Source organism: Trachemys scripta, chromosome 10 (genome assembly GCF_013100865.1).
Source record: "Trachemys scripta elegans isolate TJP31775 chromosome 10, CAS_Tse_1.0, whole genome shotgun sequence".
NCBI lineage: Eukaryota > Metazoa > Chordata > Testudines > Emydidae > Trachemys > Trachemys scripta.
In genome coordinates this window covers 54,073,485-54,091,913 of record NC_048307.1, presented here as the reverse complement: position 1 = coordinate 54,091,913, position 18,429 = coordinate 54,073,485, and the positions used below count along the sequence as shown (strand labels likewise).

Below are 18,429 nucleotides of genomic sequence, written 5' to 3'. Positions count from 1 at the left end.
GTGCCAGACACACCAGGTGTGGCTGGGAAGGCTCAGCCTAACAGGATCCAAGTGTGGAGGGGCTGGGGGGGGGGGGGAGAGAGGAGGGATCCAGTTATGGAGCGAGAGGTTTCTGTGTGGGGCAATCTGGGTACGGGAGGCTCAGTGGGAGATCTGGATGCACAGGGGCTCGTTGGGGGGTTCCGGGTGCAGGGGCAATGGGGCTCTGCAGGGGATCCAGGTGATGGTGGTTGGGGCTCAGGATGGGGGGGCTAGGTGAGGGGAGATGAGGCGTGACAGCTTTTGTGTGTGTGGGCTTCGTGGGGGGGTCTGGGTGCAGCTGGCTGTGGCTCAGTGGGGTGGGGGTCTGGGGGGCTTGTCAGAGGGGTCCAGGTGTGTGGGGGGTAGGGTAGGATGAGGGTTTGATGGGCCTGCTTAACGGGGGAGCCCCAGCTGCTGCCGAAGGAACACCGCATGCTTCATTGATAGCAAACTACATTTCTTTATTTATATTCAATTACCTCAGTTTACTGAATTTATCTGTGTACGTCTGCTCATCCCTGGCTAGTATGTTATTCCCCCCCCACCAATATTTTCATCTATTTATTCAATGAATGAATGAATGAATACACAAACATTTCTGTTACCTCAGTATAAAGCAGTGCATCCTCAGAGATGGTATCATAATCCTGAACACAACTCTTGGCTGCATTTTGTGCAAACTTCAAAAATTCTGCAATTTCACTGTTCAGAAATTCTTTCATTTGCTGTAACAAGAAAGAAGACACATATACACACACACACACACACACAAAAGGTCTCATTTTGAAGATAGCAAGAAAAAACAAAAAAACCCTCCCCCATAATTTAAATGTAATTGTAAATGTAAACCATTATTATAAAGGATGGATTTACACATCTCATTGCATATTTACAAAGCATCCAGTAGGTTATTTAAATCTAACAAGAAGTGACATGTCTAGAAAGGCAATGTAGGTATCTCGGTGAAGAACTGAAGACAATATGGCCCAGATCTCACTAGGTATTCTACACTGGTAGATCCTTGTACACTTCCACTGAAGTCAACACAAAAGAAGCTTACAGGATTGGAGTCTATTTCCTTAAGAAAAGAAGTTTCTTCCCTGCAACAAATATTAGTTTAACCAAGGAGAGTGAAGCCTGGGCACTGTCAGAGCAAGTTGACAAGAGCCCTGTCTACCTTAGCACTTACACTGCTACTAACAATAGCACACTAGCCTTGTTGCTGAAAAAAATGGGTACTAATTTTTCTAATGTAGATATATCCATTGTCACAACATAAGAGAATGGAATTGCCATAAACAAGGAATCGCAGGACCATCAGTGTAACAGAGCAACAGCCACAGCCAATGAATCAGTTAATGCCACTTACAGGACTCAAATTTTTGCTAAGAACTAGAAGAGTGAATATTTGTGCATTTCTATTCCAGTGAGTAGACTACTTGCTATGTCAAGTACTGAAGGTCAACATGAAGGTCTCCAATGGTGTTAATGAGTGAGTCTTGTATTATGGGATACAGCCTAAAATATAATCAGCATATAGAATCATAGAAATGTGGGGTTGGAAGGAACCTCAAGAGGCAGGATCAAGAACACCTAGACCACTGCGGCAGTGTGTCTCTAACCTGAAAAACCTCCACTGATGAGCATTCCAATGATGGGGATTCCACCTCCCTTAGAAGTGCTTAACTATCTTTATGGTTAGAATGTTTTTCCTGGTATCTAATCTAAATCTCCCTTGCTACAGATTAAACCCATCATTTCTTGTCCTACCTTCAGTGGACGTGGAGAACAATTGATCACCATCCTCTTTATAACAGTCCTTAACATATTTGAAGACCTTTCAGGCCTGGAGCCAGGCTGGAGATCTTTCACGTCCTCCCCCCAACCCTCTGCCAGCATTGCTTTGCACGAGGTTCTGTAACTCCCTCAGCAACCAGATGCACCATCCACTCTCCTCCAGCTCTAGCAAGGAACTGATCTTGCTCTGCCCCTGCAGCTCTTCTTATATTAGATTGCTGGGCCCTGATTGGCTGCTTCTCACACAGCTGCTCTAAGCACCTTGAGGGACCTCTCTACTGTCCTTTTCTGGGGTGGGATGTGGTGGGGCCTCCGGACCTAATCCACCTATCACAGAAGGACGCAGCCATCATGATGTATCTAACTTCTAATACAGTTAAAACATTTGTCCATGACATGAAATTCTACATGTGTGTCCTCCGCTTACTACTTATTTTATGGTCAATTCATCACTTGAATTCCTCCTATAACTACCATCATAGCAACTAACTTAGGGACAGGAAAGCAGGAGGCATCAAAGCAACTATTAAACTATGTTTTTAGAGTAACGTGACATCAACTATCCTAAAAAATTCTCAGTAAAAAAGCCTCAGTAAAATAACAATGTACATTTTTTTAGTTACTTTTAAAAAAAATATCAAATATCATTGTTGGGGAGATAAAACATGTCGGAATTGGAAATGTTTAAGGATTTATAATTATTACAATCAAATTTTTATCTACAAATGACTTTTAGAAAATTTTCCTTGGATTATAACAGCAAGGAATATTAGGAGAAAAGACAATTTTAACACTTACCAAATACTGGGAATATTCTCTTTGATGTTTTGCAATGAATTGGTAGGATACAGGGTTTTTTGAAAATTTAGTCATTAGATATAAATATGTTTTCTGCTCCTTCTCAGTTAGGCTAGAGACATAAGGATAGGGGAATCTGGGCTCTGGAAAAGGATTATCATCAGCTGTGGGTTTAACTTCCTCCTCAGCTGGAGCTGCAGCCTGTGTGTCAAATGTTTTCGCATCTTCTACAGAGTTTACTGATGCCTCTACATTTTCTTCTTTATGTCTGAAAAAATAGTAGTAAGTGAAAAAACTTACAACTTACACTTTTCACATGAAGACTTGTATTTGAGAAAATTGATGTTGACGTCATGGAAGACTTTAAGATTTCCAATCATTGGGCAAAATACATCATAATTAAGGCTACATTTTATTCACGGGTACTTTTAGTAAAAGTCAACAAAAATTCATGGCCCCTGACCTGTCCATGATTGTTACTAAAAATACCAGTGAATAAAATTTGCAGGGGGAGGGTGTCCAGGAGTCCCACGGGTGCTGGGGGAGGGAGGCCTGGCTGCATGCAGGGGGAGGAGGGGACAGGCAACGGCACACAGCCCGAGAACCCCTCACTGGTGCTGAGGAGGAGGTGGGCAGCCTGGGACCCCTGCTGGTGCAGGCTTCCTATCTGGCTCTGTGCCCTCCCCCCCCCCCCCCCAGCAGCAGCGTTGGGGTGTGGGAGGGGGCAGGGGTGTGGGAGGGGGTGAGGCAGGCTCTGGGTGGCGCTTACCTGAGGGGACTCCAGGAACCATGGCCAAGGAGAGCTGCACCCAGAGCCCACCTCACCCCATCCCGTGCCCCAACCCCCTGTCCCCTCCCACACTCAAGCCCTGCTGCTGGGATGAGGGTGGGGGCGCGCTGGCCCAAGACTGCCCCAGCAGCGACCAGTGCACCTGGCACAGAAGCTGCCTAAGCTGCTCCTGAGCCAGGTGAACTGGCCGCTGCAGAAGACACGGAGGTCACAGAATCTTCCATAACCTCGGTGACAAACTCACAGGCTTAATCATAATTAATAGAACAATGGTGTTATATCACCATACCCCCCATCTATATTTTATTATTCTGTGCTTTAGACAGCCAAATCCTAGGACTGATGGGAGTTTCACCACTGATTTCAACAGAAGAAAAATGTGGTCATTATTTGTACTGGATCAACTCCACTTTTCCAGGAAACATCACATATAATAACTTGTTACACTGGATTTCTAGATGAGAGAGCCAATCACAAAACACAGGTCCTCTTTGTTCTGGAAAGGTCTTCACTATGAATGAGGCCTCATTTCCTCATCTGCTGTCTGCTACTTATGTAGACAATGTTGTTGTAGCCATGTTGGTCACAGGTATTACACTCACAAAATGGATGAGGTAATATCATTTATTGGACCAACTTCTGTTAGTCAGAGAGACAAGTTCTCTAGCTTAGGCCAGGTTTATACTACAAAATTATGTCGAATTAACTTACGTCGGCATATAGCCACCACAGCTATTAAACTGCTTGTGTTTTTGTAAGCTTAACTCCTTGTGTTGGCAGTGCGCATCCTCGCCAAGAGCATTTGTATCAATTGTACTGTCATTTTTGGGCATTCTGGGACAGCTCCTGAAGGCCCATGACAGTCGATTTAAGCAACTCAGCATCTACACTGACACTGCATCAACCTAATTATATTGACTGAGACTCTACGCAGCGATAGCTTACACACTGCAATGGGACTTTTGTAGGAAAAAAAATGCTGTTTTGACAACAAAAAACTTCCACCCTTGTGAGAGACTTTTGTCTTTTCCCCTCCCTTTACTGTTGACAAACAGCCAGTGTAGACACCATGCCTTTTTCCCCCCAATTTTACTGGCCTCCAGAAAGTGTCCCACAATTCCCATGCTGCCACTCTGGTCAGTGGTTTGAACTCTGCTATCTTGTAGGCAACCCACCCCTCCCCGTTGCAAGCCCTGGGAATTTTAAAACTCATTTCTTGCTTGCTGGCTTCCCATGTGAGCTTTCCAGGTAAGCATGGCTGGCTATCGCACCAAACGCGCTCCTGCTTGGATCACCGCTGAGCTCTTGGATCTGATCAGTATATGGGGAGAGGAGTCTGTTCAGTCGCAGCTGCGACTGACCCGTAGGAATCGGGACACATATGGGCAAATTTCTCGAGGCTTGTGCAAAAACGGCTACAATCGGGACATGCAGCAGTGCAGGGCGAAGATAAAGGAGCTGAGGCAGGCGTACCATAAGGCGCGGGAGGCAAACCATTGCTCCGGTGGTGCACCTAAGACCTGCCGCTTCTATAAGGAGCTGAATGCTATCCTCAGTAGTCACCTCATCTCCATCACCGATAGCTAGGGTGACCAGACAGCAAGTGTGAAAAATCGGGATGGGGGTGGGGGTGGGCGGTAATAGGAGCCTATATAAGAAAAAGACCCCAAAAATAGGGACTGTCCCTATAAAATCTGGACACCTGGTCACCCTACCGATAGCCCCGTGGATACTTCGGAGGCAGCAGAAAGAGGGGGTAAGCTGGAGGCTGAAATTCTGGATGAAGAAGTGAAGCTAGAAGAGGATGTGGAGCTCCCAGCAGGGTCGCCCGGTGGGGCAGGCAGCCAGGAACTTTTCTCCACTCCAGAAGTGCTCTATGTGGAGCAGGAAGCAGATGAGACGCTGGGTAAACTGCTGTGGCTTGTGTAGGGAATCGAAAAGTGGGAGGCAGGTAGTCTTTTATGTGAGCTGGACACTGCCCTGTGTAGCTAATCTGCATGGCCAAGCAAGATGTTGATGGACATCGAGATCTGCAGCATGATGAATCAGACCAGGGAACAACACAAAGAGTGTTGGGAAGCCAATGCAGCATTTGCTAGGCAAGCGACAGAGCAGATGATAAAAGTTATGGAGGATCAGACAAAGATGCTCAAGTCTTTGATACAGCTGCAGACTGAGCAGATCTGTGGACGACCTCCACTGCAGCACATGCACAATTCTTTGCCAATCCCACCCCCCGCCTCTATGCCCACACATTCCTTTTCACTTTACAGCACTCCTGAGTTTCCCCAGCACTCCACCCCCTCTCACAGCTTGCATAATGATAGATGGAGCTACACACAGTTGTGAGATTTTACCCTTTTTAACAATAAATAAAGGCTACGGTATATAATGGTACAGAGTTTTTATTCTGTGTTCTACAAAAGCGTACAGCAATCAATTCAGTCTCGGGAACAGGCTTCTAAAGCATTTTGTTGCATGGATCTTGAGGCCCAAAATTATACATGGATACACCAGGGAAGCAACTCCAAAGCAGACATGTGTTAGTGCCCCTCATTGTCAAAGTGATTCCTCAAAGCCTCTCTGGTGTTAATAGCAGCCCTCTGGGCTCCTCTGACAGCCCTAGCATCTGGCTGTTCAAACGGTGCAGCCAAGCGCTCTGCCTCAGTGCTCCAACCCTGAACAAACATTTTACCCTTAGATTCACGCAGATTATGCAAAGTGCAGCACGCGGCTATGACCATGGGAATATTATCCTCCGTAAGGTCTAGCCTGCCATTTAAACACCTCCAGCGAGCTTTCAAACGGCCAAAGGCACATTTGACTACTATGTGGCACCTGCCAAGCCTGTTGTGAAAACGCTCCTTGCTGCTGTCCAGGTGCCCTGTGTAAGGTTTCATGAGCCAGGGCTGTAAGGGGTAAGTCGGGTCTCCCAGGATTACTATGGGCATTTCCACATCCCCCACTGTAATCTTGTGGTCTGGAAAGGAAGTCTCTGCCTGCAGCTTTCTGTACAGGCCAATGCTCCTGAGGATGCGTGTGTCATGCACCTTTCCAGACCAGCATTTATGTCCGTGAAACCCCCTGGTGATCCACAAGCGCCTGCGGCACCATGGAGAAGTATCCCTTCCTATTGATGTATTCAGAGGCAAGGTGGTCTGGCGGTAAAATTGGAATGTGTGTGCCATCAATCGCCCTGCCAGTTAGGGAAACCCATCACTGCAAAGCCATTCACTATTTCATGCACATTTCCCAGAATCACAGTCCTCCGCAGCAGGATGTGATTTACTGCCCTGAACACTTGGATTAATACAGCCCCAACAGTGGACTTCCCCACTCCAAACTGATTTGCAACTGACCGGTAGCAGTCTGGATTCGCCATCTTCCACACAGTGATTGCAACACGCTTCTCTACTGAAAGGGCAGCTCTCATTCTGGTGTTCTTGGGCTGCAAGTCGGGGGCCAGCTCAGCACATAGCTCCATGAAGGTTGCTTTACGCATCCTAAAGTTCTGTACCAACTGGGTCATCATCCCACACCTGCATGACAATGCAATCCCACCAATCAGTGCTTGTTTCCCTAGCCCAAAAGCAACGGTCTACCATATGCAGCTGCTCTGTGAATGCCAAAAGCACTGATAAGTTGCTGCTGTCCATATCACACTCGGGTGCCTGCGATTCATCCTCTCTCAGTAACTCTGAGAAACTCTGCTGCCTTGCGCAATGTCCTCATAACAGTGAACAGCGCATAGAAGAGAAGTGCAGGATCCATCCTCTCTCACTGCAGATGCTGGCACACGCTCCAAAGACTGACAGTTGGAAAAACGGCACGAAAGGAAAGCCAGAAACCATTGGAGGGCTGGGACACAAAGCGGTGCATGATGGGACATTTTGCATGTCCTAGAATGCGCCGCGCTCCATTTCCACCTTCCCACAACACCTAGTGACAGATGGTGTCACCAGGCACTGTGGGATACGTATCCACAGTGCATTGCTCATTCTGTCAACAATGGTGCCCCAAATGTGGACACAATCTGTTGACAGAGGGAGCAAATGTAAACTCGCTTTGGCGACTTTGCTTTTGTCGATTTTTTTCATGTTGACATTAGTTTCATCGACAAAACTTGCCAGTGAAGACAAACCCTATTTTGCTCCAGGAGGTGGTATTATTAAGTCGATAGAGAGGCACTTATGCCAGCAGGACCCAAATTTAAGTGAAAACACTTCCACAGCTAGGTTGATGCAAGGCATAAGTAATTAACACCTATTTCAAAAGACCATTCAAATGGAAGTGGCTTGTTAAAACCTTTCTAGTCATAGGAGAAAAAAAAAAAAAGCTGAGGGGATAGGGGATTAGTGGGCTATAGATTGGATTTATGGCTTATAACAGTGTCTCTATTCATTCCATGATTATTAGTGTCTAGAAACATTATGAATGTAAGCCCCCAGGTTCGTCTTTTAAGGTGTTGTGCAGGCTGCCTTTGAGGATGCAAACTGACAGATCAGATATAGAGTGATCACTTTGTGAAAAGCATTCACCCACAGGTGATATGTTTTTGTCTTTTATCCTTTTTCTGTGCGAGTTCATTCAAGAGCGTGGTGATTATCTTGTTTCACCCATATAAGTGTTATTGGGACATTTAGTGCACTGAATGAGATACACCACATATTATAGGCATATGTAGGACCCATAGATCTTGAAAGGTATGTTGTGAGATGTGCTGATTATCTACAGTAGTGATACTCAGAACGAGGCTCAGGAGTTGCAAGTGGCTCTTTAATGTGTCTCCTGTGGCTCTTTGCAGCAGATGATATTAAAACACTGATTATTAACCAATCAGGAGATTTTTATTATGTTATTAACCAATTGTAGACGATATCAGTCATGTTGCTGTGAGAATTATAGATATAATAGTGAATGAAACAATGAATTCACACTACTGTGGCTCTTTTGGGTAATACTGACCACTAATTTGGCTCCTGAACCACAGAAATCTGAGTATCATTGGACACGTTTTGCATCTGTTGTTCTAGCAGGGTCTGACACCACTTTGATTGTTACTTATGTTTGATAAGCTGCGTGTCAACAACTTATAATCAACTAGGCTTCACTTACTCCTGAAGCAAAGTTATGATTGTAAAAGAGAAGTACTCAACACTGAAGCCTCTTTTAAAATGGAAGACATATGATTTTAACAGCAGGGAAAGTCCAGACTGCAGAGAAGATTTTCCCCCAAGAATGAAGCATGCTATTGAGAGCTCCATTTAGAATACTAAACAGTACTGGAATCAGTTACTAAAGCAAGATAACACTGGCTGGACACGAGAAGGAGGAGAGGCATGGAGGAGGAAATGGTCCTAGCAACAGGAAGCAAGGTATGTAATAAGATTGGTTCTTAAAACAACTTCAGTATAAGAAAGCTTACTTAGCCCTTATGTATTTACAATACCTATGCTTAAAAATGAGCATATTTTAGGTTAACAAAATGAACATTAATTGCTGATTTTGGAAAAACATATTTTAGTGATTTGATTTCAGAACTAAAAAATGTCACAAGAGCTATTCATACCTAACAGTACCACGTCTGCAACTCTAAATAATACTTCGCAGCTGTCTCACTGAATATAAGAATATGTCCATCCTTGTGGCACAAACTGGCAAATTTAATTAAGCTGCAGCAGCGACAAGATGCTGACTCAGATTTGCCAATGTAGGAATGTCAAAAAATTCTAGCAGTTTAAATTGGCTACATTCAGCGCAGAATTAAATGGCAGCACTTCAAAATTATTTCACTGTGCAGTGCTGTCAAAATCTTCATTAGGGTGCATACCAAAATAATCCAACAGGGCCTTTCCATTCATATTTGCACTTATACTTTATTTAAGCTGACAGTGTAAAAATTTCCTCTTCACTTTATGCAATCCACCCTTTTCTCAGCTACAGCTTCAATGGGGAGGAGAGTGGCATCTCCGTTAAATATTATCAGGGGTCCCTATATGAGAGATTCATATAGTTCCTGGAGTATCTGGAAAAGAACAGAATATTTCCCATTTGGAATGAGTTATTTCTCAAAGTCCAAACTCCCCTGATCACAGCAATTCTGTAAGTCTCATCTCTGTCTCATCCTCTAATACCTCTCCACACAATCCTTCCTCCACCCCATAGCACCGAATTTGTCTTGGTAGTCATTTTAATAAAATTTAAAATTGAATTTAGGCAAAAAAGAAATTAGGGAACCACCTGGCTCAAAAGACTGCTTACCGCATACAGAGTACCCTATATACTCGTTCATTAGCCCGTTCATTTATAAGCTGACCCCACAAGATGGATAGGTAAAAATGGCAAAAGCTGTAGGACCCTTTCATAAGCTGACCCTATATTCCAGGTGTTGGCAAACTTTGGCTCCCGGCCTGTCAGGGTAAGCCGCTAGCGGGCCTGGACATTTTGGTTACCTGGAGCATTCGCAGGCATGGAGCCCCTCAGCTCCAGTGGCCACAGTTCTCCGTTCCCAGCCAATGGGAGCTGCGGGAAGTGGTGGCCAGCACATCCCTCAGACTGCGCTGCTTCCTGCAGCTCCCATTGGCCAGGAACGGCAAACCACGGCCAGTGGGAGCTGAGGGGCTCCGTGCCTGTGGACACTCCAGGTAAACAAAATGTCCTGACATTGCCAATGGCTTACCCTGACGGGCCGGGAGCCAAAGTTTACCGACCCCGCTATATTTTAAAAACTGGCGTCACAAGAAACACTCAAAAGTTTTGCTAGAATTATTTTAATGTAATCTAACGAAAAACCTGTTACACTAATAACTGAACAAATATGTATTCACCTTCAAAATTACATTCAATGTTTTAAATATCCATTTACTGATTTTAAAGTCTCATATTGTTCTAAGGTTCTTATTTAAAAAGTCTTAAAATCCTTCAAAGTCCGAATAAGTCTCCGATTCACCAAACAGTTAATTAAACTCTGCTTCAGTCACAGCTGTACTTGCTTTGTCATTATAGAGTTGGCAGTGTCATCTTCAGACTCCGATTCCTTCTCATCATCAGCCTCTGTTGTGTCATCATCAAATATGGCATCGTCTTCCGACCCATCAAATGCATTGCTGATACAGCATTTCTGAAATGATTTTTCTATCCTTCCTGAGGGAATGGACTCACACTCGTCCTTGACACACTGGGCATCCAGACTGATTTCAGGTTTCATAAGATTCCCGCCTTCTGTCAACTTCACCATGCCTGAGCACATCCATTCCGATCACATTTCGTATAGCCTGTCTTTAAAGGGTTTGTTCAGGTAGACATCAAGCAGTTGTAGAACAGAAGTTAAGCCTCCAAGTATTCCAGCCAAAGTAGTTTTCATTTTTTTGGCCACATTTTTCACCTCATCCGTCTTGTGTGCCCTGAACATGTCCCAAACGAGCATAGCAGGTTTCCTGAAAAGTGCTCCTGGTCTCTTATTCCACACTTTTTCCAGCCATTCAATAGTCCCACTTTCATCCATCCATCCCTTTTTGTGTGCACGTACAATGACATGAGCAGGAAATTTCATGTTTTTTGGCAACGGTTGTTCTTTTAAAAAAAAGAACAACAGGAGGGAGCTTTGATCCATTGACCAAACATAATAAAACCATCATAAAATGGATTTTTTCATGGCCAGTGGTTTTAATTAAAACTGTTTTTTCCACCAACGGTTACTGTTCTGTTGCTCGAGAGATCGAATATCATCGGTGTTTCATCCATACTTCCTATTTGTGACAGCTCAAATGCATATTCTTTTCGATGTTTTATAATAAACCTTTGGAAAAATTTGATTTTTTCTTCTAGATCTCTTGGCAGCTTTTGCGCTATCTTTGTTCACTGACGAAAACAGAGACCATGACAGTTCATGAAGCGAGTACACCAACCCACTGATGCGAAAAACATTGACAGCTTTACTGACTTGTATTTGTCATCTTTCGACATTTGCAGAGCATCCAGACGAATTCCAGTTCTAATGACAACATACCCATTTTGTCGACATTCAACAACCCAATCATTGAGATCTATCTCCAGCTCAGGAAATGAAGCGCACCTAGTTGGACATTTTTTCTTGCTTCTTGGCATGTCTTGTTTTATTTTTTCGCCATTCCCTTACTTGCTTCTCATTGATACAGAAGTCACGAGCAGCGGCACAATTATTGTTTGCTTCTGCATATTCAACAAGTTTGAACACTGCGTGATAAGCAAACCATTTTCTTTTGATTTCCACCGTTGTTCATTTTAAATAGTAGTATGAAAATCTTAGAAAATAATAATTTAGTTATAGATTCTGTAGGACTTTATATAGGAATGTCATCTGCTTTATCACTGTCAAATTATTATTGTTCTTTGTTTATTTCAAAGCAGCCCTGTAGATGCGGTGATAACAGGCTATTTAAATTTTATTACCGATTCCATCCATTATGCGCGTTATATTTTTAGATTGGCTCGAGACTTACGAGGCCCATTGGTAGAAATGCATGAAGAGATCAAATTACACAGTAGCAGACTGACACCAGTGCCATAGTACTATTGTTCATTGTATTTTTCCGATTGGCTTGTAAGGTGTAGCATTTTGTGAAATGCCTGGGTCAAAAGTCATGCAGATTTGCAGCACTGCTCTTTTAGCATTCATTTCAAGCCAATCTCATCCACTAAACAAAGCCTTTGCAACTTTAAAAGGCTGCAGTATTGACATCAATAAATTATTTTACGATCAATATAAGTACGCGCAATAAAAATAATTATAATATAGTCCTGTAGTAGAACAATACTAGGAAAAGAAAACAGCTAATACTAGGAAAATTGAACTTTAGGATGCACATGTTTTTAAGTGCTTGGTTTACATGGACATGAAGAAAAATTGTATAATCGATATCCATACGTTTTATTTATATTAAAACTTCTTTTATCTCAATTATAACATAACGAATATACAATTTAAGTAAAAATAAAATTTTAGCACATTTTTAAAGAAGATAATCCAGAACTGACATTCCATGAGCGATCTCCAACAAGGGTTGGCAAACTTTAGCTCCCGGCCTGTCAGGACAAGTCGCTGGCAGGTCAGGATGTTTTTGTTTACCTGGAGCGTCCGCAGGCACGGAGTCTTTCAACTCCCAGTGGTCTAGGTTTGCTGTTCCCAGCCAATGGGAACTGTGGGAAGCAGTGCAGGCTGAGGGACATGCTGGCCACCACTTTCTGCGGCTCCCAATGGCTGGGAACAGCGAACTGTGGCCACTGGGAGCTGAAGGGCTCTGTGCCTGCAAACACTCCAGGTAAACAAAACAACAGTGTATTAGATATTCAATTCAATAACTCAATAGTGCTTAAAATGATCAAATTTTGGTGTAGACCCATTGATAAGCCAACCCCCGCTCTTTGATGCTTCACTTCTTTACCAAAAACGTTAGCTTATGAACGAGTATATATGGTATTTCATTGGCGGTCACTGCTGAATTTCATCAAGGTCTTGGGAAATGCAAGTACTTCCTACAGGATGGTTCTATCTGCCTATTTGACAGATAGCATCAGTCCAAGTCCTACTGGGCAGAGCCACAGCACAATATAGTGACAGGTCAAGGATTGACTAGGACAACTATACTCCACAAAAGCCACTACAGGAAGGGAAACCTGATCTCAGGTCTTGACATATATATATGTAAATGAAGGAACTGATTTACAAACAGTTGGTTTAGTATCTATTGAGCTAAAATATTTAAACTATACATATTCCTGTAATTATTTGATTTCTGAAACACATTCAGTTTTTTAAAAAAAAATACATTACTTATCCTATAAAAATTTTTTAAAAAAGTGTCAGAAGACAGAGAAATGGATTAAAAAGCAACATGTATACTCAGTTTACTGAAAAGAGGGCAGACTGTCACATTGCCTTAACGTACTAAACACCTCTCAAATCTGTGACCTCAAATCTGTATTCTGTTCATTTGGAATCCAGTGCTCTGACATATAGCATGAAAACTCCCTTAAGCCTTACAAATGCTAGTCCTGCTTTCAACAAGTGTTAGCAAAATAACACCAAGAAATAAAAGTTGTGGCATTAACAGCATGTGTGCCAATATCATTGCTGCTTTTTATTGCAACCCATTTCCCATTTTTCTGCTAAATGTAGTTTGTTTAGCTAAGCTGCTCTTTAAGACAGTGACCTCACCTGTAAAGCGCCAAGCATACTGCTGGATCTATGTAAATAGGCATAAGAATGGCCATACTAGGTCAGACCTAAGGTCCATTTTGCCCAGTAGCCAATGCCAGGTGCCCCAGAGGAAATGAACAGAACAGGTAATCATCAAGTGATCCATCTCCTGTAGTCCATTCCCAGCTTCTGGCAAACAGAGGCTAGGGACACCATCCCTGCCCATCCTGGCTAATAGTCATTGATGGACCTATCCTCCACGAACTTATCTAGTTCTTTTCTGAACCCTGTTATAGTCTTGGCCTTCACAACATCCTCCGGCAAAATACTTCCTTTTGTTTGTTTTAAACCTGCTGCCTATTAATTTCATTTGGTGACCCCTAGTTCTTGTGTTATGAGAAGGAGTAAATAACAACACTTCCTTATTTACTTTCTCCACACCAGCCATGATTTTATAGACCTCTATCATATCCCCCCTTAGTCATCTATTTTGCAAGCTGAAAAGTCCCAGTTTTATTAATCTCTCCTCATACAGCAGCCATTCCATACTCCTAATCATTCTTGTTGCCCTTTTCTTAACCTTTTCTAAGTCCAAAATATCTTTATTTATTTTATTTTTTTGAGATGGGGCAACCACATCTGCATGCAGTGTTCAAGATGTGGGCGTGTCATGGATTTATATAGAGGCAATAGGATATTTTCTGTCTTATTATCCCTTTCTTAATGATTTCCAACATTCTGTTGGCTTTTTTTATTGCCACTGCACACTGACTGGGTGTTTTCAGAGAACTATCCACAATAACTCCAAGATCTCTTTCTTAAGTGGTAACAGCTAATTTAGACCCCTATCATTTTATATGTATAGTTGGGATTATGTTTCCCAATGTTCATTACTTTGCATTTATCAACACTGAATTTCATCTGCCATTTTGTTGCCTACTCACCCAGTTTTGAGAGATCCTTTCGTAGCTCTTCATAGTCTGCTTGGGACTTAACTATCTTCAGTAGTTTTGTATCATCTGCAAATTCTGCCACTACACTGTTTACCCCTTTTTCCAGATAATTTATGAATATGTTGAATAGGACTGGTCCCAGTACAGATCCCTGGGGAACACCCCTATTTATTTCTCTCCATTCTGAAAACTGACCATTTATTCCTACCCTTTGTTTCCTATCTTTTAATGAGTTACCAATCCACGAGAGGACATCCCCTCATGACAGCTTACTTTGCCGAAGAGCCTTTGGTGATGGACCTAGCCAAAGGCTTTCTGAAAATCTACGTACACTATATTCACTGAACTCCCGCTTGCCCACATGCTTGTTGACCCCCTCAAAGAATTATTTGAGACATGAATAGACAGAAGACAGAGAAATGGATTTAAAAGACATGAATAAATGGGATTCTAACTCAGACAACATCACCAGCCTTCTCCAAATGAGATAGAGAGTCAAGGAGTGGGACACAGCCAGCCTCACCAAATATATTAGGCCACAGGAAGCAGGATCTTTGGAAGTTGCCAGTGAAAGGAGTTTTTCTTCTTTGGTATCAGTGAGGAAGCAGAGAATCAGACCACTACCCAAGGCCCCAGGAGGTCTCCTGCTTTATGAGGTCCCAAGAAAGAGGGCAGAGACCAGTGCATATTTGTCAAACCAATGATTTCCTCACATATTGGGTAACAAAGTTTTTTTCTCCCCTTGCTGTTTTGTTTTTCAATTAAAATAAGAGGGGAAAAAAGCAGGTTTTGAAAGGAAGCAGACAGGCAACAGGGATAATACTCACAACAGCTGAAAGAAAATACATACTTGTTTGACAAAATCCACAGTTCAGAGATAGTTGGAGACAAGGAATATTTTTCATAAATGTCTCGTGAGAAAAATACTTCAACACCATTTTTTGGTGAAACATTCCTGTTTTTTAAAAAAAAGAGACAACATATACTTACAGTTAAATCACACAAAACACAACATTGACTATATGGTTACTGACACCAACTTAAGGACAATATCTGAGTGACCAAACACTCAGAATTTGAAAAATGATTCTTTGAACCACTAAGAAATAAGGTATATAATACTGTGTGAAAAGGGGGAGAATGTTATCTATAATGTTCACACTCTCCTCCTCCTCCTTAGACAGATATAGCTAACCCAATGTTTCATTTCAACATTAAAATAAACTTGTTCCTCACTATTCAAAAGAAAGTTTACAGATAGGATGGGGTAAATTTCTTGAGCAGGTCAGAGAAAATATAGGGAGCCATAATTTGTTGGAATATTGTGATTCGAATCGAAACACTTCACAAAGTTGGGTCAATTTTACTGGAATTCCATTTGGAAAATAATATGAAAAAAAAGTTTTGACAATGTTGAATCTTCCTACACTGTTGAATAGCCACTGGAAGCTGCAGTGCGGCAGCATGTCAGGGGGACCCAGTCCCCCCAACACACACACACTGGTGACAGTCACTGCTCTGTGCGCCCACAGTGTACATTTATAAAGTACTTTAGGATTCTTCTGAATAAAAGTAATGCAAATAATTATAATTTCTTCCTCTCTCCTCCACTACCTGCTAAATAACCATACTGCATCAAGGGTAATTACAATCCACCTACTTAAAATATGTCTGGTAATCTCGACCAGATAAGGTATTTTTTCAATTTTTGTCCTAAACTTCTTGTCCTACTGTGTAGCGTTGGTCTGACATATCAAACACATCCTATTTTTCATCTCATTTCATTTTTCAGTGGTGGTTGTATTTCATTAGTGGGTGATTTCTTCATGAAACATAAAATTTGTCATTCTCTAAAATAAGCATTTGTAGGTATGAGCCTTGGTTTTGCAAAGGCTTATGATATGCTTACAGTCAAGCACTTGCACAGCTCTTTGAGTATCAAAGCTGTAAAATGTAAGCTTGTTAGGGAAAGAATCTCACTTTATTTATCTGCAAAAATCACTGCCACATCTATGAGCTGTATTAATAAATGACAATTTAAAACATTATATAAAATTACTATAGGTGCATTAGTATTGCAGCATTAGTTCAATTAACTGCTGACCAAACCCCTTCCCTATGTGAAAGATGCAGGTGGAATGAAGGAGAGAAAGAAAGATACACCTCTACCTCGATATAACACTGTCCTCGGGAGTCAAAAAATCTTACCGTGTTATAGGTGAAACTGCATTATATCAAACTTGTTTTGATCCGCCGGAGTGCACAGCCCCCACCCCGGAGCACTGCTTTACCGCGTTATATCCGAATTCATGTTATATCGGGTCACATTATATTGGGATAGAGGTGTATTATTTTTAATATGTGACCCCAGATGTGTCCAGCACCTATCACAGATGAGGGATAATGTAGGTATTGCTTGAAGCAGAGCCTCTGAATTGACTAGCTCCCAGTCCCACCCCTTGCTAGATTGCACTGCTGTGTCCATGGACTCCCCCGCCCGAGATTTCCCACCACTGCTCCCGAGGGAGAGTTATAGTACAGACAGGGTGCTGGCGTTTTGACTACTGCATTGCCTGCTCCGCATTGGCGATTTTCAGTTGTTAACAGTTTCTTTTTTATTTGTAGGCGATCGCGGGGACAACAACGAGGCAGGCAGCTCCTACTGCAGGGCATCAGATTTAATTAGTTCTTACCCAGACCCCTCGCTACACAACAGCGGGCCGGGGCTCGGAGCACGCGGTGGTTCCAGCGATCGCCTCTGCCCCGTCCACACCAGCGGGCCAAGGGCGGGGACCCCGAGCACCTGGGCAGCGGGAAAGGCGATGTGGAAGCAGCGAGTGGGGACTCTCCGAGGCTACAGCGAAGGCGCGTTGGTTACACGAGCTCAGCTCAGGGGATGGGCGATACCGGGTGGCTCGCGGAGGCTCTGAGCTACACGACCCCGCTACGGAGCGGCGGCCTGTCAGAGGGAACCCGTCCCCCGACGCGCACACACGCTGGGGACAGTCAGCGCAGCAGGGGTTTGTACCCCCGCTCTGCACACAGCACCGCGCCGGGGGAGACCCGACCTCAGCAGGGCCTGAGCCCCGGGGCACAACTACACATACTCACCAGGTGAGCCGCTTCTCACCGACCTCCATCTTGGCTGCGCTACTCCCCGCAGGGGCGCGGGCCCCTCCTCCCGGCACCGGCAAGCTGCCTCTTCCACGCCGCCAGCCACCCCCTCCCTGCCTCCCTCAGTGCGCTACCCAATCAGCACAGCGCGGGCTCACGTGGGCGAGGCAGCCAACCAGAGCAGGAGCTCGAGCAGCAACTGCAGCTGGGTGAGCGGCCATCTTTGGTGTGGGCAGAGCGAGCGGCGCCTACATTGCAGGCCCGGGTAAACAATCCCACCCCCTTCGCTCAGGGACGCGGCGGGGGCGGGGATTCACGGGAGCGAGTTCCCTTCCCCAGCGGCCCGGCCCGGCCCGGCCCGGCAGGCAGAGCAGGGGAGTGGGGGCGGTTCTCAGGGGTGGCCTCCGGACCAAGCTTGCTGAGCAGCAGCGTGGCCATTGTGGGCTACTTTTTATTTAAAAGGCGCTTTGCTCGCCAGCGAGTTGCAGGGCTTTGGGCTTGTTTTATTTGGAGGTTGCTTATTTGGGCTTTTTTGTACTCGGTGATTTCAAAGCACAGTTAGATTAAAGCAGGCGTACCCTGTGGGCGTGGGTTTGGGTCCCTGCACAGGCACCTACCTGTCCCCCATCATAGAATATCAGGGTTGGAAGGGACCTCAGGAGGTTATCTAGTCCAACCCCCTGCTCAAAGCAGGACCAATCCCCAACTAAATCATCCCAGCCAGGGCTTTGTCAAGCCGGACCTTAAAAACCTCCAAGGAAGGAGACTCCACCACCTCC

General features: G+C 43.9%; 1 protein-coding gene across 3 annotated transcripts in view; it reads right to left on the bottom strand.

Annotated features, from left to right (window-relative positions):
• The window catches only part of ICE2 (interactor of little elongation complex ELL subunit 2), a 56,404-nt gene extending 38,656 nt beyond the window's left edge, over nt 1–17,748 (bottom strand). For 2 of the 3 annotated variants that reach the window (XR_004647418.1, XM_034783565.1), the window contains exons 1-4: nt 17,648–17,748; nt 15,387–15,491; nt 2,617–2,884; nt 627–746 (exon numbers count right to left, since the gene is read on the bottom strand). Coding sequence is in view for 2 of the 3 variants with exons in the window: in XM_034783565.1 (XP_034639456.1) it covers nt 627–746; nt 2,617–2,884; nt 15,387–15,491; nt 17,648–17,676 (522 nt within the window). In the remaining variant the exon portion in view is untranslated. The remainder of the gene's footprint in view (nt 1–626; nt 747–2,616; nt 2,885–15,386; nt 15,492–17,647) is intronic. The other variant, XM_034783566.1, reaches the window with a different exon arrangement.
• Between the last annotated feature and the right edge of the window lie 681 nt (nt 17,749–18,429).